Here is a 23,620-nt window from a genome sequence, read left to right as displayed (position 1 = left end):
AAGCTCCGCCTCCCGGGTTTACGCCATTCTCCTGCCTCAGCCTCCTGTGTAGCTGGGACTACAGGCGCCCGCCACCTCGCCCGGCTAGTTTTTTGTATTTTTTTAGTAGAGACGGGGTTTCACCGTGTTCGCCAGGATGGTCTCGATCTCCTGACCTCGTGATCCGCCCGTCTCGGCCTCCCAAAGTGCTGGGATTACAGGCTTGAGCCACCGCGCCCGGCCAAAGCTGACCCCTTTAGTCTCAAGAGCCTGGCTGGAAGGTCTGAGCTAAGCATCCACTAATTTGAGGCCCTTTAAGGAAGACCACCACTTAAGTATCAACAAAGGATCCTTTATTGACCAGAGCAGGACCGTGGCATTTATATATATATATATATATATATAAAAAAGTTTGAGGATCTGGCAGGCAGTGATGCTATTGCCCACCCACCACCCCCAGCACTGATTTCCTGCTCCCTGCACGGGGAAAGGGGAGGATGACTGCTCCACCCAGGCCACAGGGCCACACTCCCCTGCAAACAGAGGAAGAAAGGGGCTTTTCTGTAGCCACCCCCTGCCCATCAAAAATCAACAGGTATTCTCTCAAAGAAAAAAAAAATACAGAAATCGAAACATTTAAATATGAAAAACCAAAGGGAACTGAGTGGGAAGAGGCGAGAGGGGAAAGGGACTGGAGTTTCCTGGGAAGGGACTCCTATGTCCCCCTTCCCATTAATGGGCTTGGGGTCTGGGGTACGAGGCTCACACAGTGAGTTTGCAGTGACACAGCTCCTTGTAGATCTGCCGACGAAGTTTGGGCATGTCCTGCTGGGTGAAGCTGAATGGCTGAGACAGGGCCAGATGCTTGCAATACTGGGTGTTAACAAAGCAGGCCATGAGAAACCCCCTGTGTCAGGACCTGTGCTACACATTTCATGTTAGATGTGTCTCCATCTTTCAGAGAACATGCCCACTTCACATACAAAGGGAGTCAGGGTCCCATAGCCTGGGGTTCAAAAACAGCCTGACTCTAAAGCTAATGTTCCTACTTGGTACACGATAGAATGTTTTAGATGGAGAAAATACACTGAGTTGGAGGTTAGCAGGGAGCTCTATCAAGGCCAGAGGCCCAAGACCAGACACCCAGTCCCAATGTGGGATGAAGAAGCCCAGAAGAGGACCAGTGAAGCCAGGGTCTTGGTGTTCTAAAACAGATTACTTCCTGCTGCACAACTGACTATGAGCCAAATGAGGGGATACAGAACAGCCTCCCAACCCTTTAACCCAACTGACTTCAGAGCTAGAGGAGGTGGCCCCATCATCTGCTTACCTGCAACACAAAAGCACCACAGTCACTGTCATTATTCTGCCTGGCCACATTCTAGGGAAGAGAAAAAAAGCAGGCCCTTCACATGGAGACTCCCAGGGGTAAGGCTTCAATTTCTGCCTTCTACCACTATCCCCACCAACACCCTATACCCCTTCCTCAGGAAACTCACCATTTTGAAGTAACCTTTCCAGCCCTGGTGGAAATCCAGTCGGTCTTTCTTTACCGCCTCTGCCTGCAGATACTTGGCAATATGCTACGTGGGTGGGGAGAGAGAGAAAGTGATGCCCTGAATCTCCCAAATGAACACAGTATGGTGGGTAGTGGTGGCAGACATCATGCCCAGGTTGCCCCTCAAAGGCCCAAAGCCCACCCTTCTTCCTGCAATGCCTTGCCACTGCACCTCCCCACGTTTTGCCCATCTCTCTCCTACCCCCTCAAACCTTAGGGCAGCGGCGGTTTAGGGTACGCTGCGAGTCAAAATAGGTGATGGTGCGTCGCCTCACATCGACAGAGATGAGGGACCAATGCACCTCCAGGTGGATGGGGATTAGCAGTAGCTCCTTATTGAAGATGTCCACCTAAAGAGACAGTGCCACAGGTCAGGTACAACACACAGAAGTCTTGCCTTTTGCCATGAAGGTTCTAGAGAGGAACAGAGACACAGGCAAGGGAGCCAAGTGAAAGAACAGAAGACCCAGGCCCTAGATCGTGGGCAAGCTCAGGATCTGCATGTTTCGGCTCTTCGGGGTAAGGGAGGAAGGTCGGACAATGGAGGTGACAGCAGAACGAACACTTGAGAATCCATAATGGGCAGGCACTTTTCACACTTTAAAGGGAGAAGTACTTAGCAGCTAAGAACCCAGGCCCAGGATTCTGCAGCTTGCCAGAATTCAAATCCAGCTCCTCCATTTACTGGCTTATGACTGGGCAACCTAGTTAATAACCTTCTATACCTCAGTTTCCTTATCTGCCAGAGAGTGAAAATAGTAGTACCTACACCTCATCCATTTGTTATGAGGATTAAACTAGTGAATATTCATAATACACTTAGAACAACATACAGCACAAAGTAAACACTCAGTTAATGCTCATAACAATCCTACCAGGAAGTTCTCACATTCAACCTAACAGATGAGGAAATTGCAGCTTGGAAAGTAGTGACTTGCACAAGGTCATAAAAGAAAGAAATGACAGAAGTGGGACTCAAACTCAGTATGAAGAAGGCCAACACGTTTTGCACTGTGTGTCACCACCCTTCCCTCTACTGGGAGAAGTGGAAGAAGATCCCTGAGGGTGTAAGCTCTTGAATTTGAGGACTGAAATTAAGGAATGCTAGAGCCAATCATCCTGCCTAGCTGTAGAAATTTCCTGGCCTTTGAATGGGAGGGCAGGGAAACCACAGAACTCTTGACTTTCCTCCCGCAACCTGTTCCTCTTCCACTTTTCCCGTTACATAGGCCAAAAACCTAGGCATCATCCTCCACTTCTATCTTTTTCTTCGTTTCCCACATCCAACCTGTGGAGGAAAAAACAAATCTTTCCTACTATACTCTCACAACACAAAATACTTCTGTAACCTGTGGTCACCAAGAAGTGTGTGGGGCTTTCTCTCCACCAATGACCAAGCAAGCAATTTTGCAGTGGACACAGCTGGGTATCCCCCAATTCAATTCCAACGCTATCTACCTGGAGATAATGTGTCACAGGTTTAGGGCTCAGTCTCACAAGGCTGCCCCCAATTCTGATGTCAGTCCTAAGCCCCAGGTTTTTTTTATCTGTGCTTCTCATCAACTAGTTAGATCAGCGTTCCCATGACCCCCTCCCTGAATTTGATTAATTTGCTAGAGCAGCTGACAGAACTCATGGAAACACATTTACCAGTTTATTACAAAGGGTAGTACAGAGTACAGATGAAAAGATGCACAGGGCAAGGTACTGGGAAGAGGCCTGGAGGCCATGAAAAGATGCACAGGGCAAGGTACTGGGAAGAGGTCTGGAGGCCATCCTGCGGGAACCTCCATGCCTTCAGTTATCTAGAATGTCTCCAAACTCCTCCTCTCGGGTTTTTTTTTTTTTTTTCGTTCTTTTTTGAGAAAGAGTCTCACTCTGTCACCCAGGCTGGAATGCAGCAGCACTATCTCCGCTCACTGCAACCTCTGCCTCGGGGGTTCAAGCGATTCTCCTGCCTCAGCCTCCTGGGGACTACAGGCACCCACCACCACGCCCAGCTAATTTTCATATTTTTAGTAGAGTCAGGGTTTCACCATGTTGGCCAGGCTGGTCTCAATCTCTTGACTTTGCAATCTGCCCGCGTCGGCCTCCCAAAGTGCTGGGATTACAGGCCTGAGCCCCCGCGCCCGGCCGCTTTCAGGTTTTTAGAGGCTTCACTACTAGGCATGACTGATTAAATCACTGATCCTCAGTGATTGCTTTAACCTTCGGCCCCTTTCCCCTCCCTGGAAGCTGGTGGGGGTGAAGCTGAAAGTTCCAACGCTCTAATCATGAAGCCACCTAGAGGGGCTAGCCATGAATCAACTCATCAGCATACAAAACACACATCACTGGAGATTCCAAGGATTTTACAAGTGGAATGCCAGGAGCCTGGTCAGGAGACCAAATATGTATCTCTCAGTATCACAGAGCCTGTCAGTCCTACTGGTTTTACTTGTAAAACGTATCCTACGTAAAACTACTCTCTCTCTCTTCCTTTAGCACTCCAGTTCAAGTTTCTCACCTGGACTACTGTGCTCTGTTCCTGCTTCCGTTCTTGCCCCCCTTTCAATCTATCATTGAAACAGGAGTTTAAAACAGAAAACTCAATGGCTTCTCAGTATACGCACAATACAACCCCTCCTCAGCCTGCTGTATATGTCGTATGTCCTACATGATCTACTCTGACCGAATTTTGTATCGGTCTCCCTTTGCTCACTCTGTGCCAACTACACAGGTCACCCCCACAAGCCCTCTGATCTTTTCACTATGGGTCTTGTGTACTTGCTGGTCCCTTTGCCTAAACACTCCTCTCCCAGATCTGAAAATGGCTGGCTGCTCATCATTCAAGTCTCAGCTATGAGAGGCCTTCCTAGACCACCCAATCTAAAGTACCCACTTTCCACACTCCCAGTACTCTGGGTTTTGTTTTTTTTTGTTTGTTTGTTTGTTTTTTTTTTGAGACAGTTTTGCTCTTGTTGCCCCAGGCTGGAGTGCAATGGTGGGGGGTCTCGGCTCACTGCAACCCTCTGCCTCCCAGGTTGATGCAATTCTCCTGCCTCAGCCTCCCGGAATAGCTGGGCTTATTAACAGGCCATCTGCCACCACACAGGGCTAATTTTTGTATTTTTAATAGAGACAGGGTTTCTCAATGTCGGCCAGACTAGTCTCGAACTCCTGACCTCAGGTGATCCACCCAAGTTGGCCTTCCAAAGTGCCGGGATTACAGGCGTGAGCCACTGCACCCGGCCTCACATTACTCTGTTTTGATCTGCCCACAGCACTTATCGCTAGCTGCAATTTAACTGTATTCTCACTCCACAAGGGCAAGTTTTCCTTATTTAATACTGTATCTTTAGTGCCTACACACACAGGAGACGTTTAATCTTTGACAGACTGAATGAACACAGTCAGGGAAAGGGCTCATAGAAAACAAGACTCTCATTCTTTAGAGGCAAAGGCATTACACAAGTAGATGTCAATTCAAAACTCACGTTTTTGGTCCACCTTTTCACCCCATCATAACCCTTGGTACGGAGTTTATCATAGAAGAAACTATTGAAGAAATGCACCTGTGCCAATGACACAAAAAAGCTCAATGGAATTAAAAGACTTCAGACTCTCCCACTAAGTCTCCCCTCCTCAGTCCACTGACAGTAAAAACAAATTCTGGGTTTTTGGGTTTTTTTTCTTTTTTTTGGTAGAGACAGGGTCTCACTATGTTGCCCAGGTTGGTCTCAAACTCCTGGCCTCAAGCAATCTGTCTGCCTGCCTGCATCGGCCTCCCAGAGCATTGAGATTATAGGCATGAATCAACAAACCAGGCCTTTTTTTTTTTTTTTTTTTTTTTTTTTTTTTTTGAGGCAGGGCCTTGCTCTGTCGCCCAGGCTGGAGTGCAGTGGCATGATTTCGACTCACTGCAACCTCCGCCTCCCGGGTTCAAGCAATTCTCCCGCCTCACCCTCCCAAGTAGCTGAGACTACAGGCACCCGCCACTACACCCAGCTAACTTTTTCGTATTTTTAGTAGAGACAAGGTTTCACCATGTTGGCCAGGCTGGTCTCGAACTCCTGACCTCAGGTGATCCCTCTGCCTTGGCCTCCCAAAGTGCTGGGATTACGGGGATGAGTCACCACACCCAAACTTGTTTTGTTGTCTTTTTTTTTTTTTTTTTTTTTTTGAGACAGAATTCTGCTCTTGTTGCCCAGGCAGGAGTGCAATGGCGTGAGCTCGATTCACCGCAACCTCCGCCTCCCAGGTTCAAGCAATTCTCCTCCCTCAGCCTCCTGAGTAACTGGGATTACAGGCATGCGCCACCATGCCCAGCTAATTTTATATTTTTAGTAGAGACAGGGTTTCTCCATGTTGGTCAGTCTGGTCTTGAACTCCCAACCTCAGGTGATCTGCCCGCCTTAGCCTCCGAAAGTGCTGGGATTACAGGCACGAGCCACCATGCCTGGCAGCCTTTTTTTTTTTTTTAACCTTGTTTTACAATAGGATCCCATCCCGATTCTTGGGGCTGGCCATAGGGAAAAACACTAAATACCGGCAGAAAGGAAAACAACTGATACATCCAGGGCCAAGATTACAGATTTGAAATTAATACACTACCACTACCACCTCTCTCCCTGAAACAGAGACCCTCTCTATGTAAAATGAAAAGGATGAAAGGAGCTTAAAAAGCTGCTTAAAACTGCAGAAGTTCTTCTGGGTACTGACCTATCTGGTTGGGCCTACCTTTTCAGGGACTGTGTCCATGACCAGGTCTCCATACATGTTCATCACCTGGGGAGAAGATGGGAGGCAGCTTGCCATGGAGGGTGCGGCATGGGTACAGGGCTCCCCCATGCAGAGGGCCCCAGACACCCTGCTCCCTGAATCCCCTCTCAGGCCTGTTTCTCTACCCTTTCTCACCTGGTCATTGAGCCAGTTCTGTCCATACAAGGTCCCCAAGTCATCCATGGTCAGCACATGCCGCTTATAGGCCACACGGAAGCCCCTCACCATGGCATTGCCTGGCATCCGCTGGTATGACTGGATCAGCTGCAACACCAGGCTCTTCCTGAGTAGGCCAAGGGTGGAGTCACACAAAAGTTGATGCAGCTGGGGCACACAGAAATACCTACTACTCCCTAGAATACAAATTCTAACTGACCCCCTTTTATTCAGCTCATGATGGGTCCTTCTGAGGACCCGCGAAAGGCCCACTGCCCAGAAAGAACATGACTACTCAAGTAGAACATGTCAGGGTCCCAGGTAAAGACTCTCCCATCAGCTTCCAAGGACTCGGCACCTTGCCTGCAGAGTCCTCCCCTTCAGCTTTAGCTTCCTCCTCCCCCAAGTATAGCCCTATGGGAGAAAAGGCAGCAGTATTCTCTCTACGTCCCTACGTCCCTGAGGCCCCAGCCCTCCTTGAAAGCCCTTTGAAGGAGGGCTTTCAAGCCTCACCTGGAAGGCGTGGAAAACTCCTGCTGGAAAATGTCCTCCAATTTCTCCACTACCTCATCAGTGCTGAGGGGTATGAGGCTGCCATATGTTTGAAGGAATTCGTCCAAGATGCCTGGTGGAAAGGGAGAGAGGAGGGGTAAGGCCTCCAGACTTTACTTTAGGAGTGGGTGGAGGCAGAGGCTAGTTGCCCAAGGGCTCCTTACTCTGTACGCAGGTCACATGCTCCTCTCGCAGGGGGCTGTGCTGGCCGGCTTTCTCCCCAGGCCTCTCTGCCTCTTCTGCCATGCCCAAATCTGAGCCCTGAAAAAGCTCCTGGGCCACATGGTCCCCGATGCTGCACACATTGCTGATGAGGATGCTGGCATCAGGGGGTGCCAAGCTGCGCTCCCCTTCTGGCCCAGATGGTCCCCCAAAACCGTTGGGCAGAGTACACGAAAGGAGGCCTATAAGGCAGGGGAAATGGAATGGGCATGAGAGATTGGCCTAGGGGAAAGGACAATGGAATGCACACGGTTAACTCATGCACGCAAAGAAGACCGCGAGAAGGATACACTGAAGCAGAATCCACCAATGTCAATCCCACTCCAAGAAACAGGGACCCCATAAGCATGAGATAAACATGTCCAAGAGATTCTACAGGGACGGAGAGAGTTCCTACTCATAGACAGAAGAAAGAAAAAGGATTAGCAATTAGACATGAAAACTTCAGGGATATTTGTCACCACTATATGCCAAACACCTAGCACAGTACCCAGCATATTGTAATGGCTCAATGAATAGTTGAATATGTAATAAAGACGTAGAGAGCCTGAAATTGTTTGGCTGGAGTTCTCCGAAAGGGAAATATTATTTCACAACTGTAAGATGATGTACTCCACTACCGGGAGAGATCCCATCCCACCACTGTGGGAGTGGTGCTCTCTGGAGATGTACACACAGGGGTTCTTATACTGAGAGGCCGAGGACGGATTTCGCGTGGACAGGATTTTTCTAAACCACAGCTCCCCTTTCGCATCTGCGCTCAAGACCACAGGATACCTACTTAGGGAATCTGTTTCCTAGTTCTGACTGGGAAACAGCCAGGCTCACTCCCAAGCTTACTTTCTGCTCAAAGTGGGGCTTAATGGAGATATTTTGCAGCTCTTCTGGAGCTGTCACTCTGCCATCCTACTTTCCCTAAGCCCAACTCTCACCATGGCAACAGGCTCCTGGTGCTCCAGGCTCTTATCCCTCCCTAACCCCTTTCCCCCCATCCCCACACCCCTTTCCCACCTTACCCGAGTCAGGGTCCAGAGGAGACTTTGGAGTCCACCTGAGTCCATCTTCCTCCATGGGGGGCCCAGAGGGCACTGGTGGAGACCCTCTCACCCCATCCTCAGCCATGAGAGCACCTAGCAGACCCAGCCGGGGTGGAGGTGGCCCCCGGGGAGAGTCAAAACGACAACAGGGGGATGGCACCTGTGGCGTCGCACCCCCTTCCTGGGGTGAAAGATGGTTCTTGGGGTGTGCGAGGCCCCGCCGCCGGCCCCGGTGGCGCCCCCAAAGCTTCCAGTGGAATGTCAGCGAGGTGCTTTTTGAGTAGAGCAGCATCCGGAAGGCTCTCATGGCTCGACGGCGGCGCTGTGAGCAGGTTTTTCGATGAGTGGGGCGGGAAGGGCGGGGCCGCTGGGAGGTTCCCAGCTGACTCCATCTGGGGGGCAGCCTCCAAGCTGCCACTTCCTCCTCTTCATCTTCATCCTCCTCCTCCTCCTCTTCCTCCTCTTCTTCACTTGCTGAGGCATCAAAAGAGGGTCGGGGGACAGGGAGGCGTCTGGCTGGCACTGTGGTCCCTGACCCAGGATCTGGCCCAAACCCTCCACCTGACTTGAGTCGGGGTTTGGGAGGTGGGGGCCAACGAAGACGCTCCCGCCTGGGACTTGAGTAAGCTGGGGGTATGCCGGGTCCAGGAGGCTCAGGCCCCCAGGACCCGGTCCCTTGTATAGTCTCTTTCATCTTCCAGTACCCTGAAAAACAAAGATCAAGAATATCAAAATCTAAGCATCACGCCAGCGCAGATCCTGCCTCTCTTCCTGGCCATGCCTCCTCTGGATTCAGATGCAAATAAAGAAAAGCAGAAAAACGCAAAACTCCAAACTTAAGATCTTCCCAGTTAACGCAATCCACAAGGGGCCCTTTAGGGTCTGTGCCATCATCTCTCCCCAGTTCAGAGACAAGGGAAAATGGCTAAGCACCAGGCCTCAGAAATCTTATTTCTAAGATCCCCAGGCCAAACCCAATAGCAATACCTGGTTCTACGTCTTTATTTTAATACCACCTGGGCTGTCCTTTGAGGGCCCAATAAGGGCAATTTCTTTCCTCAGGGACATGATAACCGTGGTACCTGAGGAGAATGCAACTTGCACGTGGAAACTGTGGGCTGGAGTGGGAGTTCTCTAACACCCTGGATGAACGGGGGGCGTGGGAAGGCTGCGGTCATCTCAGGTGCGGATGCCAAGGCTATGGTTCAGGGGCAGAGGCTGATGAACGGGGAAGCACTCTGAAGGAAACTTAAAGGGAACTGAATCAAGGCGCTGGGACAGAACGGGGCGCACGAGCCAGGCCGGGCCAGCCCCCTCCTACTTCATCCTCGGGGACCAGAATGCAACCCGGCACCAGTCCGGTGCCACGGGCTTGGACGGCTGGGCGCACACGGGCCTTAAGCAGCCCTTTTGCGGGCCTCTGGGCCCCGGTTGGGTGGAAGCGAGGCCCAGGAATGGGAGAGGCCAAGGCAGGGCTGGGGGGAGGGGAGGGGGCGTCCTCACCGCGAGCGGGGAAGCCGGGCAGACGGGCCCGAGGGCGGGCGTCTCCGGCCTCAAGCTTCCCGGCTCATCTCTCCGGCGACGGCGGCGGCCCCGCCACTCCTGCTGTCTTCAGGCGCAGCCGTCTCAATTCAGGATTCCAACGCTTCTGGGCCGCGTGCCGCGCCGCCGAACACCCCGCCGCGCCGCCTCTGGCTCTGCTTCAGCTTCCACCTCCACCTCCGCCACCGCCACCGCCACCACCAGCACCACCGCCACCACCAGCGCCACCGCCGCCGCCACTCCTCCCCCCCTCCTCCTCCTTCCCCTCCCGCGAGCCCCGGGCCCACCGGCAGTGGCGGCGCACGATTAGTACGTCACACCCGGCGAAGAGCGCCGGCGCGGCCACCAAGCGCCCAGTCCCGCCTACCCGAGGACGCCGGCGCCACGGGACCGGCCCGCCCACAGCGGTACACAGGACTGCGCCTGCGCACATCTGCCTCCCGGCCGCGCGTGGCGTCCCAGCCACTTTCCCTTTTGCGCCGCGCTCTGTCTTCTCCGCTCTCGCCGGCCTGACCCTAGCGGCGCCCCTAGTACCTTGGTCCGGCGCGGGGCGCGCCACAGGAGAGCCAGGAGGGCGGGAGATCCCCGTACGAGGACCGGGCTGAGGCGAGGCAGTGGGGGAAATGGAGCCGGGGTATCATTCATTCTCTTTTATTTAACTTTAAGCAGGGCTTGATCAGAAAGAAGAGCTCAGAGGAGTGAGGCAACACCAACACCAGGGCGTACGATACATCCGAGGCTCCCCCGACAGCAGTTCCAGCCCGGAAGGGCTTGGAATGGCCTGCCACGCCGGGGCAATGGAGCGCATGAAAGCCAAACCTTGGGACCCGAAGAGTAATTTGACTGCGAAGGCACCGTCCTCGTCGGGCACCCCCTGTAGACGGGCGCATAATAGATACATCTTTGGAGATAGTGATGGAAACTGGGGTCCGATATTTGGAGAGAATGACGTAGGATAGGGCTTCTTGTGGGGGTGAAGAGGCAGAGGGCACCTGGAGAGGGGTGTGGCATGGAGAACCAGGGGTTTTCCCTAGCAGAGGGCGGCTTCGTGGACTTCGGCCAACCGGCAGGTGCTTCCCTCGAGCGGCCGCTAGATGGTGGTGCTGTTCCGGATGCTTCCAGTGGTCCCCGACCAGGTCTGGACAATGCCTGGCGCCCGTCCCCCGCCCCTCATCTACACACAGGCAAGAATTCGGAGCTCCATGGGGGACAGAAGCAAGATATCCGTAAAATCAAAGTCTAGGGGGTGGGAATGAAAAGGGAAAAGTGAGGAACCGGGAGCCAAACCCAGGAAGACGCGTCTGTTCCTGCACATTCCCTCTCCTTTATATACTCAGCTCTTGGCTGTCTCCAGTATGTACCCACCCTGGTCTTCCAAGCTGGGAGCCACTTTTTATAACACAATCACAGTTTCACAAACCCCAGGAAGGTTCCATGTGGAGAGAGGTTAAGTTTCGCCCTTGCCCGGGGAATTATGACACTTAGAATATCCCCTTGGTGTAAATGGAAGACACCTGAGAAAAGAGAGAAAGTAGATTCGCAGTGAAGCACAGCCATCCAGATGCCCTGCTTCCCCCTGCCTTTCCAGCTCCACCGTTCCTCTACCTCCTGTAAGGACCCAGGCATTCTGCACTCACTTCACTCCTCAGAATGAAGAGGTCCGCCTCTGTTTAGGTTTCCAGCCTCCCTCCAATTGGTAGCTCCCTGCACTGCACCCCCTGTCAGAGATGTCCTGCTTTCGGCTGCCCACACGGCTCTCACCTGCGCTATAGCAGCTGTTGTAGGCCCGGTCCGGGTGGGAGGGCATACTTCTTATACATCGAAATAGAGTCTCTTGCTTTCCTTGGCCTTCTCGAGACACCACCTGACCCATGGTGAAAGTCACGTCTTGAAACAGGACCTGGCAGGAAAGGGAGATGTTGAAGAAAACAGGATGGCCTGGCTCAGTTCTGGGAGGCCTCAGGAGCGATAACGAGGGAAGAATGAAGGGTCTGCTAGGTTTGGTATGAATAGAGGGGTCAGGAACCCTCAGTATCGGGCCAAAGAGGCCCCTTGTGAAGCTCAGAGTGTGGCGGGGTTACCTGGCTATACAGCAGATAAACTCCAGCATCCCGGATTCGGACACCATATCCTTGGGCCTGTAGGCCTCTCCCACGCCTAAGAGCTGGTTGCCACATCACCTCGGTCACATCGGAGTCATCTGGAGGTGAGAAGTGTGTCGGTCAGGATTTCTTGGCACTCTCAGATCCTTTTTGGTTCTTCCCCTTTCACCTATAAGAACCCCTTGAGCCCAAGTGCCAGCCCGAGAGTTGCTGGTTATTGCCCCTCCCCAAAGCCATATTTAAAATAGTGCTAACCCTTGGAGGTGGCGTTAATGGGAACCAGGTGCAGGACGGAGTGCTGCTCTGAGGAGAGAAGGAGGGAATCTCAGCCGTGTCCACTTTTCCCCGTTGTGCTGTTGGCAGCCTCCACCCTCACCCTGACTCGGGCTTACAATCCCCATGCTGCTGCACACCTCCCACCCCTGCTGCACCCTGGAAGCCTCACTCTTCTGTTTTTGGGTGAGCACTGCTCTCCTTTTCCGGGATCTCTCCCCATTCTCCCAGGCTTCCGGGGCATCGGAGCTCTGCTCATGGAAAGAGGATCAGGGTTAGATTGAGATGCAAGAGTCCCAGCCAGCCTTCCTTCCCAGCCCTCCCCTGCCCCCGAAATGCCTCAAATCTCTCATGCACCTTTTCCCAGCAACCGGAGTGTTGGTGCTGGCTGCCCTCCAGGATTTGTTAGGTATGAGAAGCATTAACCTTTAACAGTTTCCTTTCCTGGAATGGCCGCACCCCTGACTTCCAAACCGGAGACCCTCTCTTGCACCCCCTTGAAACTTTGCAGACCAGGAGGCCCAGAGACCTCCCCTCCCATGCTAACCATCCTTCTCTCCCAGACACCCTCCTCCCCTCACTCACCTGCTCCGGGAGACTCTGCCAGGGATACCCTTCTGCCTTCTGGGAGGGCCCTCCTGTCCTCTGCAGCCGGCTCACCTCTCTCCTGAGGCTCTGCAGCTCTGTCTGTTGGGTCAGCAGAGCCATGGCACAAGCCACAGCCCCCAGAGCTGCACCCCAACTCAACCAGAGGGCAACTGAGAGTGCCGGCTCTCTGACCGGAACCCCCATGTTGCCTGGAGGCCCTTTGGGGGCTAGCGAGAAAAGAGATGAGGCTGGCATGAGCTGGGGACCCTGCCAACAGCTGTGGCTTCAAGAGTGGGGTAACAAGGAGGTGGCGGGGCGGGTAGGGGTACGGGCAGTGGTGCAGAAGGGAAGAAGGTTGTTACGCAAGGAGAAATAAAAAGGAACTTGAGAATAAAAAGGAGGGAGGAGGAAAGCAAGCTAAGGGTACTGTTAGTGCTCCTGGCACTCCGTCGTGGGGCCAGTGTTGCCTTGAGACCCTCCACCCTCCCTCAGCCTCAGGAGAATTAGGTTCCAGTCCCTCTAGGAAGGACGGGGCTGCCAGTGACACCCAGGAGGAACAGCCAGTGCGCAGGAACCCTAGGGCGGCCCCAGGGTTGGGGGAGGGAAGGTTGGCTGGCGAGAGGGCATGGTGCCAGGAGCAGGATGGGGGGCCAAGCTGGGCAGTGTCCAGGGTCAGGGCGAGGGTGAAAGACCCTCTGGCTCAGGCACAGCAGAGATCACTGGGGCAGTTTACTAGGGGTGACTGAAGGTGGGAAAGGAGGGGTGGGCTCGGTGGGGAGGAGAACCAGGGGCACGGAAGCAAGAAACTGGCTGAGTTCTGGGGTTAAGGCTGGGCCGGGTGTGTTGGAATAAGGCCTGCACTACTCCCTGTGCTGAACTTGGCAAGCAGGACTTCCTGTTTCCCGAGAAAAGCTCTTACATAAGGCTCTGGACGAAGAGACAAAGCAGCAGCCCCAAGCCCCCCGGCCACTGCAGGATTCCTCCCCGGCACACAGGGTTCCGGGTTCCCGTGTGCTTGCTGACTCTGAGCCCCTCCTCCAGGCTGGCTCCTGCCCACCCCACCTCCCAGCAAGGGCCTGTGCCAGCACCTGCTGAATGTCCCGAGGCCACCAAGAGGAAGGGCCCCTGCTCCTCCCAGCCAGGGAGGGATTCCCCCGGAGGAGGAAGTCCGCCTCCTTGGGAAAGGAGGCCGCTTCTGCTGTACCTTGGGCGGACCATTGATTTTTTCCTGGGCGGTGTGCCTTTCTAGCTCTGCTCCCACCTGGGGGTTGGAAGCATGGAGGTCCCCGCTCCCAAGCCTGAACATCATCCTGGAATTCCAGCTGTGCCGCTCTGTATAACGCCCCCCTTCCCACGACCCCCATCTACCCTGGGAGTGTCCCCTGAGCCCCAATAAAGAGAGAGACTATGACTTATTCTATTTAATATCCATTTATCAACACTTTGTCACAATAATAATAAAAATAATATCTGTTTTAAAAATCCACAGGGAATTCTCAAGGGAGGAGCTTGTCTTGTTTCTCGCCCCTCACATTTGGGAACTCCTGGCCTAGGCCCAGTCTCTTTGGCTTCCTGCCGCCAGGTCCAGCCCCTCTTAGTGCCTGAAGTGGGGTCTTCTGGACCCATCCTTGCCCACAGAGTACAGTGAACACAATGCCCTGGGGGTCTGTGGCCAGGGGGAGTCGAGATCACTGGGGGCCTCAAAGGGTCAGGGATTGGGGAGCTAGTGAGGTGGAGAGTGGGCGGTGGGGGGCATTGTAAGATAAGAGTGGGAATACTGTATTTATGTGGGATGGAAAACATGTGAACAGGCCCAGGCAGCCTCTAGAGGGAGGGGCAGGTCTGGAGCAAAGAGCAGCTGAGGGTGGGGCACAGGGGACTGGGGTGCCCAGATAGCTGCCAAGGGGAGCCGGCAGCCTGGGACGACTGTGGGGAGACCAGGGCCCCTCAGTGAACCTGGAAGAGTCCGAAGTAGGTGAGGAAGGGGGCAGCCTTGAGATGGGCCCAGGGGAGGGTGCGGATTCGCAGGGACGACCCTGGCCGCAGAGCCAACAGCCCAGACACCTGGCAGAGGCGAAGCTGAGGCCCGAGGGAACTCGCTGCAGTGGCTGAGAATTCCTCCAGGCAGCGCAGGGCCAGCACGCCATCCACCAGCAAGTCCAGCTTCAGGTAGACAGCCTTCCCCTCGTCAAAGTGCACCTGGGGTGGGGACAATAGGCCAAGTCCAGGCCTCTGCCTGCCCTCGCCTCAATTTCCAATTTCCTCAGTGACGCAGGCATCCCATCCCACCCAAACCCTGACACCCTCCCAGCCTTGTAGCTGGTCCCCCACTCTCCTGGCAAACCCTTAGCCACTCCCTTACTGCGTTACCAATGCAGCCAGGTGGGGCTTACCTGACAGTACAGGTAGTAGAGCCCAGCCCGGGTGACTATGAACTCCCCGATCTGGCGGTTGTAGCGCAGAGGGCTGGAGCTGTTGATTCTGGCTTCCTCCCAGCCACTCACTGTCCCGTCCACACCTGAACACAGATGCTCAGAGATAAGGAAATGTCTCTCTACAGGACTCCCCCACACTCCCCGGGGATCCACTGAGCATTTGAACGTTCAGTGCCCACTTTACCCAGAAGACACATAGATCACCCCAGGCAAGGGAGACTCCATCCCCTATGGTGCCCACAGTTGACTAGGAAGTTATGTGAAAAAATCTAATGTATATGGCCAGAGACATTCGGGGCAGATTGTCACCTGCAGTCACTTCTGGGGAGAAGAGTAGAACTGAAGGAGAAGTATGAGGGGATTTAAACGTTTGACTTCATGGATATCTATATTATTTGCTTCTTTTATGTTGAGGATGTAAACATACATTATTTGAATTAGTACAACTAAAAATAATAAAATGACACCCAAATGTCCATCAACAAAATGTCTATCCATATAATGGAATATTATTTGGCCATAAAAAGAGTGAAGTACTGATACACGCTATGGCACAGATGCACCTTGAAAACATCATGCTCAGCCAGGCACAGTGGCTCACGCCTGTAATCCCAGCATTTTGAGAGGCCGAAGCAGGCGGATCACCGGAGGTCGGGAGTTTAAGACCAGCCTGGCCAACATGATGAAACCCCGTCTCTACTAAAAATACAAAAACTAGCCAAGCATGGTGGCAGGCACCTGTAATCCTAGCTACTTGGGAGGCTGAGGCAGGAGAATTGCTTGAACCCAGGAGGGGGAAGTTGCAGTGAGCCAAGATCGCGCCACTGCACTCCAGCCTGGGCAACAGAGCTAGACTGTGTCTCCAAAAAAAAAAAAAGTGATGCTCACTGGGCATTTTTATTTCCACCAATGGGTTCCCACAGCCTGTGCTCTGCAGAGTCTCCAGCACTGAAGTTTCCTTCCCTTCCTTACCCTGCCAACTGCGCCATCTGAACAGCAACAGCCCTCAAACTCATCTTGACCAACGCTGAGCTGACTCCCCTCATCCCACACTTGCTTTACTGTCTGTTTTCCACATTTGGTTCTGCCACCAGGGGGATACTCAAGCGGAGCTCCCTCTCCTTTACCCATATCATTCATCGATCAACAGTTCCTATCAATCCTGCCTCTTAAATAGCTCTCTCCCCTGTCTCCCCCATCTGGTGCCTCCGTCTGCTTTTCCCAGCATTCCCTGTTTCCATTCTGGCTTCCTCTAGGTTATTCCCTACACAAAGCCACAGAATGAGTCTCTAAGATGCAGATGTAAGCCCACCTCGCCTTCCTCCTTCCCATGGCTCACCTCAGAATACTTCCCACATGCCACCGTGTGGCCTGGCTTCTGTCTCCAGCCTTATCCCCATCTCGCTCCTCCAGCACTTTCTGCTTCTGCCATGCTGAACTTAAGAGTCCCCCAGCCTCATCATGCTCTGGTCAAACCCGGGGCTTTTGCCCCAGGGGCTGCTTCTGCTTCCACCCACCGTCCTTGACCCCTTGCCTGTCTTGTCTTACGCTCCTGCTTCAAGGCCCAGTGGCATCTTGCAATGTAGGGAGGGAATCCCTGACTCCACAGCCGTGTCTGTCTTCCCATGTGTTGCCCAGTATCTTTGGCCACTTTCATTATTGTTTTTGTCACATTCCACTGTAATTAGAATTTTTTTTTTTTTTTTTTTTGAGATGGAGTCTCACTCTGTCGCCTAGGCTGGAGTGCAGTGGTGCAATCTCGGCTCACTGCAGCCTCCGCTTCCCGGGTTCAAGTGATTCTCCTGCCTCAGCCTCCCAAGTAGCTGGGATTACAGGCACGTGCCACCAAACCTGGCTAATTTTTTTCTTTTTTTTTTTTTTTTTTTTTTTTTTTGGGACGGAGTCTCACGCTGTTGCCCAGGCTGGAGTGCAGTGGCGCGATCTCGGCTCACTGCAAGCTCCGCCTCCTGGGTTCACGCCATTCTCCTGCCTCAGCCTCCTGAGTAGCTAGGACTACAGGCGCCCGCCACCGCGCCCAGCTAATTTTTTGTATTTTTTAGTAGAGACGGGGTTTCACTGTGGTCTCGATCTCCTGACCTTGTGATCCGCCCGCCTCGGCCTCCCAAAGTGCTGGGATTACAGGCTTGAGCCACCGCGCCCGGCCAATTTTTTTCTTTTTTGTATGTTTGTAGAGACATCATGTTGGCCAGGCTGGTCTCGAACTCCTGACCTCAAGTGATCCACCTGCCTCGGCATCCCAAAGTGCTGGGATTATAGGTGTGAGCCACTGCACCCGACCTGTAATTACAAATTTATATGCTTGTTTCCTCTCCTAGACAGTGACTCCTTAAAAATCGGTCTGAGGCCAGGTGCAGTGGCTCACACCTGTAATCCCAGCACTTTGGGAGGCTGAGGCGAGTGGATCACGAGGTCAGGAGATTGAGACCATCCTGGCTAACATGGTGAAACCCCATCTCTCCTAAAACATAAAAAAAATTAGTCAGGTGTGGTGGCAGGTGCCTGTAGTCCCAGCTACTCGGGAGGCTAAGGCAGGAGAATGGCGTGAACCCAGGAGGCAGAGCTTGCAGTAAGCCAAGATTGCGCCACTGCAATCCAGCCTGGGCAACAGAGCGAGACTCTGTCTCAAAAAAAAAAAAGGGGGGGGGGGTCTGGATATTAGTTGCTGTGGGCACCTAGCATGGCCCCTAGCAAACAGTAGGTCTTCAATGCATGTTGAGTCAATGAATGAATGAATGTCTGGATAACTGCCAAAATAAGTGGTCTATACAGAGGGGAGGAAGGCTGACCTGGGCATGAAGGGTAGGGAGGGCAGAGAAGAGAGGACGTTCCTACCTATGGAGCCAGCCTGAGCAAAGGCTGCTTGTAGCCAAAGGGCATGGTGTGCCAGAACCACGGAGGGCTTGCCTGGTATCATTTGTCTTCAGCCACAGACCTCACCTGGACATTCTGTCCTGCCTGGCAATCTTACATTCCCCCACGAAGCTTGCTTTCATAATCAGCAAGATGAGATTTTGTACCATTCCTCCTCAAATCTCCTGTCTCCGTCTCCCTAGTTGTCCCTAGAACCTAGAAGTCATCGAGCAAAGGCTCCCTCATCTCCCCCCAGTAAATCTACAAACCCACCTGTTCTCTTGTGCTCCTTTGACCCTCTGGTAATGGTGGGAGATGTGTCCTCTCTTCTTTCTGGAAACTTCCCTCTCCCCTTTTTGGATGTGGCCCCTGCATGGACCCCTCACCCCTGTACCAGCCACCTCGCCTTTCATGCAGACCATGTCCAGTACACAGGCACATTCTAGCTGGGTTCAAATCTTGGCTCCACCACTTAGTATCTCATGGCCTCAGACAAGTTGTGTAACCTCCATCTGTAAAATGGAGGTAATTAGAGTATCTTCCTTTTAGGGTTGTTGTGAGGATTAGATAAGACCAAACACAAGTGCCAGACACAGTGCCTATCTCAAGAAAGCCCTCAGTATGTGTTAGTTCAGATAAAAATAGTATTATTCACAGAACTAAACTTTTCCTTGATCCACACAACCCTCCACCTGCTGGCCTATTTCTCTGCTCCTTGTTACAGAGAAACATCTAAAAAGGCTTGTCCTAGGCCAGGTGCAGTGGCTCATGCTTGTAATCCCAGCACTTTGGGAGGCCGAGGAGGGCGAATCACTGGAGGTCAGGAGTTCGAGACCAGCCTGACCAACATGGAGAAACCCTATCTCTACTAAAAATACAAAATTAGCCAGGTGTGGTGGCGCATGCCTGTAATCTCAGCTACTCAGGAGGCTAAGGCAGGAGAATTGCTTGAACCCGGGAGGCGGAGGCTGTGGTGAGCCGAGATTGCGCCATTGCACTCCAGCCTGGGCAACAAGAGTGAAACTCCGACTCAAAAAAAAAAAAGGTCGTCCCAGCCTCCAGTTCCTTATTTCTCATTTTCTTCTCAACCCAATGCACACTGCCTTCCTGTTCTAACTATGCCACTGAAACCACCCTCCTTAAGGTCAGCAGGACTTTCACATTACCAAACCCAGCCATCATTTCTCTGTTCTCATCTCATGTGATCTCTCAGCTGCATTCAACACAGACAGCCACATCCTCCTTGAAACAGTGGTTTCTCTCAATCCAGGATGCCACCCTGCCTGGGTTTCTTCCTCTCTGTCCGGCTTCTTCTCAGTCTCTCTGGTTTTCCCCTTAGCTCCACTTCGAGATGCCCAAGAGCCTCAGGGCTTCATTCGTGGGGCCCTTCCTTCTCCTGGCGTCTCATCCAATCCTGTGGCTTTAAATGCCATCGATAGGCCGGGCACAGGGGCTCACGCCTGTAATCCCAGCACTTTGGGAGGCTGAAGCTGGCAGATCACCTGAGATCAGGAGTTCAAGACCAGCCTAGCCAACATGGTGAAACTCTGTCTCTACTAAAAAATACAAAAATGAGCTGGGTGTGGTGGCGCCTGCCTATAATCTCAGCTACTTGGAAGGCTGAGACAGGAGAATCACTGGGACCCAGGAGGCAGGGGTTGCAGTGAGCCAAGATTGCACCACTACACTCCAGCCTGGGTGACAGAGCGAGACTCTGTCTCAAAAAAAAAAAAAAAAAAAAAAAAAAAAGCCACACATATGGCCACGACTCCTGGCTTTATCCGTCCTGACTTAGCCTGAGCTAGTCGACAATGTCCAGTCATCCATTTGTGGAATTTACTTTATTGTCATTTATCCACTTGTTTATTTTAGACATCCCAACATTAATAATTATCTTACATACTTCCCACCTATTTCTTCCTTGGTCAACCCCTTTTAGGAAATGGCATCATTCTTCCCAGAGATACCCAAGTTGAACATCTAGAAGCTGGCTGGGTGCGGTGGCTCACGCCTGTAATCCCAGCACTTTGGGAGGCTGAGGCGGGCAGATCACTGGAGGTCAAGAGTTTGAGACCAGCCTGGAAAACATGGCGAAACCCTGTCTCTACTAAAAATATAAAAATTAGCTGGGTGTGGTGGCACATGCCTGTAATCCCAGCTACTTGGGAGGCTGAGGCAGGAGAATCTCTTGAATCTGGGAGGTGGAGGTTGCAGTGAGCTGAGATCGCACCACTGCACTCCAGCCTGGGTGACAGAGTGAGACTCTGTCTTAAAAAAAATTAAAAATCTAGACGTCATCTGTGATTCCTCCCTTTCTTTCATTCTTTACCTCCAACCCGTAAGTCAGTAATATCTTCAGGTCACAGGCTGAACCCATCCACTTCTCACCATCACTGCTGTGAACCCCTCGGCTGAGCACCCCTCATGCCTCCCTGCCTCTCACAGTGGAAGGGCATTCTGGGTGAGGGGATGGTATGTGCAAAGTCCAGAAGAGGCACACCGGGGGCAGGGGTGTCAGCCCAGCAAGCATGAGGACAGCGTAAGAGTGCAGGGAAATTAGGTTGAGACCAGACCACTAAGAGACCGGAAGCCATGTAGAGAGCCAATACCATAACAAAAGTGAAGTTTAGGGGCTCAGCATGGCAGCACAGGTCGGATGGAGTGGAGGGGTGCAGAGGGTGTGGAATGGGGAAGGAGCAAGAGGCTGCGTTTGAGGTTCTGAGGTCATGGTGCTGAAGTAGAGGGTGGGGTAGAAATGGAAAAGATGAGCAGACACTAGCAGCATTTTGAGAAAAAGATCATCAGGACATGGAATATGGAGGAGAAAAAAAAAAAGAATGAAAAGTGCTTCTTGGAGAAGAATGAGGGCTGAAGGAGAGAGCAGGGGCAGTGATTTGCTGGGGGAGCTGGGCAGAGTTCTGGGGAAAGGCAGGGGTCGTTCGTGGGGTCGCATGCCTGGGTCACAGAGAGAACCAAGACCTTCATGAACTGGCTTCTGTGATTCTGAGACTGATGGCAGGGAAAGGAGTTGGAGGTCAAATGTTTTGAGGGGCCCTTTTCCCAGGAGGCCAGTGCTGTGGGGGGGATGGGGTCTCACCTGCCTGCGCTCCATCCTGTCCAGGTCGTGGATGAACTGTAAAGCACAGGAAAGGGTTGATGAGACCTGCCCTGCCCCTCTGCCACCTGCTCCTCTTCTCCCGGGTATGGCTCACCCATCACCCACCTTCATAATGGGCTGCGATCGCTCTTCGAGCCCGTGTTTTCCGGCCTTTAGGTGCTGAGGATCAAGGAAAGACAGATGAACAAAGTGGGCCCTACTGGGGGTCCCAGAGCCACTCTCCCAGCCCCGTTCCCCTCTCAGGGAGCCTGGCATCCTTATTCTTGTCCAGACTCCTGGCCTTAGAATCTCAGACCTCATCTTCCTCGGTAAATAGAATGACTGTAATTTGTCATCCACACTGGGATACTTCTGAGAGCAAAATGGGAAGCTGCTACTAATCACACTGAGATAACAGGTGGGTGTCAGGACAGTTGCATGCCGACTTGGACACGTGGTCATTCGGCCACCCCCTCATCCGATTCCTAAGTCTCTTTGCCTACTGGGGTCCAGGCCTCCGACTCCCCAGCCTAGTCTCCATCAGGATCCCAGTAGTTCTTCTAACTCATGGCCACCCTGCCTTCCTGTTTGGGGTAGGGTCTGAAGGAGTACATCCATGTGACAGAAGAAGCTTCACAGGAGGGCGAGAATCCCTAGGTTTGAGTCTTGGCTGCTTAGCTGCGTGACTCTGAGCCTCCTTTCACCCTCCGTGCCTCAGTTTCTCCCTGTGGATAATGGCTTTTGCTCTGCCAGCTTCCTGAGGTTGGGATAGAGGGATACTCACCACTTCTGCGAGGCCGAACTAGTCGGTTCAGGAAAGGCACAGGATCCCGACTTTCTTCTGCCTGGGGATTCAGTTCCTAGGGGAATCAGGGCAGGGTTCAACCAGGGACTCCCAGAGATATAAAGTGAGACAGACGGGGCCTGTCAGGAGAGCCACCAGCCAGCAATAGGCACAGAAGTCTTAGGGACAGATTAAGCCCCTCAGCCAGCTACAGCTGGGGCCCCGGGCAAAGGCGAGGCTGGGAGTCAGGCCCCAGGTCTCACCCTTTCCTCTAGACCAGCTACACTTTCCCACCCATGCACAACCAATGCAGACCCTGCACTCAACTGACACATTGCACACACGCCCACACCCAGTCACCAAGCATAGAGGACACGCACCCTGTACACAACCACAACCCTCTTCCACGCAGACTCACATATCTCATACATCCAGGTCACCCCCAGCCAATAAACACCTCAGACTCAGGTGGCACAACCCCAGCACAAACCCCTCACACAGAGTTGTCACCACGCACACACACCCCTACAGACACACACCCATGCACGCACTGTGTTCACACACCCTGCACACACCTCGTGTGCGGCTGGCACAGTTGCACACACCTGCAGCCTCAGCTGTGCACACTTCCCGTGGCCCAGCAGCCTGCAGACCGCGCCCACGCCCACTCACCGATGGGTCCTGGTCTTCCTCTGCCACCAGCTCCTCCTGGGCAGGCTCCTGCTGGGAAGGAGGCAGCGTCACCCTGTGCCTCTCCACCTGACATCTCACCCTCCACCCATCCTCCCTTCCCCTTGCCTTCAGCCCACCCGGCCCCCAGCGGCCCCTCTGCAGTCTTAGCTCCTGATGTGCCCAAGAAGGGGTGCGCAGCGGGGCCTCACCTGGGCGGACAGCGATGCCCGGCTCCCCAGGCTGACCACGGCCAGCAGGAGGCCGAGGCAGGCCAGCGCCAGGCCCAGGCCCAGCGCGAGCGGGACCAGCAGGGCGGTGCCCGGCTCCCCCCGGCGCCCCCTCCGCCTCTGGCTCCGACGGGCGGCCATGGGGGCGGGGGGCTGTGCCTGCCTCACCGCCCCCCCATCCCGGGACCCGAGGGATCGGGGGAGGGGGAGCCGGCGGGCGGATCGGGCTGGGGAGAGGGAGGGGCAAGGGAAACGGGGCGGGAGGGGGCGCTGGGGACAGGAAGCCGGACGCTGTGTGTGATTAAACTCCGAGCCTCTGGCTGGGCGCTGTGCGTGCAGCAGACGGAATGGGCGCCCACCCGACCTCCGAGCGCCCAGCCCGGGCGTGCACCACCAGGGCGAGGTCCGTTGTGTGCGGCCGTGGCAGCGACGGGACTGTGCGTGTGCGGGCACCTCCTGCGGGGAGATGGGGAACTCAGGAAGGCCTGTTGGTTCAGATTCTTCTGTGTCCCTGTGTCTTCAGCGATAAGGACGCTGCTTTCCTCCAGGTGCAGGGAGGGCGCCTCTGACAGGAGGCTATTATTTGCTGCTTCAGGAAAAGGACAGGGAGTTCCAGGTTGTACGACCTGGTTCAGGGAAGAAGGGCAGGAGACGGTAAGAAAGACCCTTCGGCTTCTGCGGTTTTCTCAAATTCCTTCAGCTGAAAACACTCACTATGACGAGGTGCATCGTTTGGGGTTGCACGTTCTGAAGCCCATCATTAC

General features: G+C 53.6%; 3 protein-coding genes and 1 long non-coding RNA gene across 20 annotated transcripts; 1 reads left to right on the top strand and 3 right to left on the bottom strand.

Annotated features, from left to right (window-relative positions):
- Positions 1 to 315: 315 nt before the first annotated feature.
- SENP3 (SUMO specific peptidase 3) lies at positions 316 to 10,125 on the bottom strand. Its single transcript, XM_015118514.3, has 11 exons — positions 9,769 to 10,125; positions 8,245 to 8,970; positions 7,171 to 7,410; positions 6,968 to 7,079; positions 6,434 to 6,581; positions 6,257 to 6,304; positions 5,014 to 5,091; positions 1,750 to 1,887; positions 1,479 to 1,562; positions 1,310 to 1,360; positions 316 to 852 (listed from the first exon to the last, which is right to left on the bottom strand). Exons 2-11 carry the CDS (start codon positions 8,957 to 8,959, stop codon positions 742 to 744), a joined length of 1,725 nt encoding a protein of 574 aa, XP_014974000.2. The 5' UTR covers positions 8,960 to 8,970; positions 9,769 to 10,125; the 3' UTR covers positions 316 to 741.
- A 310-nt stretch (positions 10,126 to 10,435) lies between these two features.
- On the bottom strand, positions 10,436 to 13,989 carry TNFSF13 (TNF superfamily member 13). Of its 16 annotated transcripts, none has more exons than XM_077968410.1 (8): positions 13,859 to 13,989; positions 12,768 to 12,997; positions 12,355 to 12,433; positions 12,165 to 12,212; positions 11,889 to 12,007; positions 11,569 to 11,707; positions 11,228 to 11,321; positions 10,443 to 11,046 (listed from the first exon to the last, which is right to left on the bottom strand). In XM_077968410.1, the coding sequence occupies exons 1-8, from the start codon at positions 13,986 to 13,988 to the stop codon at positions 11,040 to 11,042; spliced, it is 846 nt and encodes a 281-aa protein (XP_077824536.1). In that variant the 5' UTR covers position 13,989; the 3' UTR covers positions 10,443 to 11,039.
- LOC144335314 (uncharacterized) lies at positions 12,964 to 14,183 on the top strand. The gene is made up of 2 exons (XR_013406088.1): positions 12,964 to 13,066; positions 14,020 to 14,183. It is a non-coding gene; the product is annotated as an uncharacterized LOC144335314 (long non-coding RNA).
- Positions 14,179 to 23,267, bottom strand: TNFSF12 (TNF superfamily member 12). Of its 2 annotated transcripts, none has more exons than XM_077968405.1 (7): positions 22,839 to 23,267; positions 22,630 to 22,680; positions 21,958 to 22,033; positions 21,300 to 21,353; positions 21,174 to 21,209; positions 15,164 to 15,288; positions 14,179 to 14,969 (listed from the first exon to the last, which is right to left on the bottom strand). In XM_077968405.1, exons 1-7 carry the CDS (start codon positions 22,995 to 22,997, stop codon positions 14,718 to 14,720), a joined length of 753 nt encoding a protein of 250 aa, XP_077824531.1. In that variant the 5' UTR covers positions 22,998 to 23,267; the 3' UTR covers positions 14,179 to 14,717.
- Between the last annotated feature and the right edge of the window lie 353 nt (positions 23,268 to 23,620).

Source organism: Macaca mulatta, chromosome 16 (assembly GCF_049350105.2).
Source record: "Macaca mulatta isolate MMU2019108-1 chromosome 16, T2T-MMU8v2.0, whole genome shotgun sequence".
Taxonomy (NCBI): Eukaryota; Metazoa; Chordata; class Mammalia; order Primates; family Cercopithecidae; genus Macaca; species Macaca mulatta.
The sequence above is the reverse complement of the archived record's forward strand: the minus strand, read 5'-3'. Positions and strand labels throughout refer to the sequence as shown.

Coding starts and splice junctions, on each gene's coding strand:
- TNFSF12 (XM_077968405.1), bottom strand. CDS start 22,997: ATGGCCGCCCGTCGGAGCCAGAGGCGGAGGGGGCGCCGGGGGGAGCCG. Junction 22,034..22,629: donor AGGAAGACCAGGACCCATCG/GTGAGTGGGCGT, acceptor TGATTCCCCTAG/GAACTGAATCCCCAGGCAGA. Junction 14,970..15,163: donor TCTACTACCTGTACTGTCAG/GTAAGCCCCACC, acceptor TCCCCACCCCAG/GTGCACTTTGACGAGGGGAA.
- SENP3 (XM_015118514.3), bottom strand. CDS start 8,959: ATGAAAGAGACTATACAAGGGACCGGGTCCTGGGGGCCTGAGCCTCCT. Junction 7,411..8,244: donor TCCTCTGGACCCTGACTCGG/GTAAGGTGGGAA, acceptor CCTGCCTTATAG/GCCTCCTTTCGTGTACTCTG. Junction 6,305..6,433: donor AGAACTGGCTCAATGACCAG/GTGAGAAAGGGT, acceptor TCTTCTCCCCAG/GTGATGAACATGTATGGAGA.
- TNFSF13 (XM_015118488.3), bottom strand. CDS start 13,988: ATGGTCCGCCCAAGGTACAGCAGAAGCGGCCTCCTTTCCCAAGGAGGC. Junction 12,213..12,354: donor GCTCACCCAAAAACAGAAGA/GTGAGGCTTCCA, acceptor TTCTCTCCTCAG/AGCAGCACTCCGTCCTGCAC. Junction 11,322..11,568: donor CAACAGCTGCTATAGCGCAG/GTGAGAGCCGTG, acceptor CTCTTTTCTCAG/GTGTCTTCCATTTACACCAA.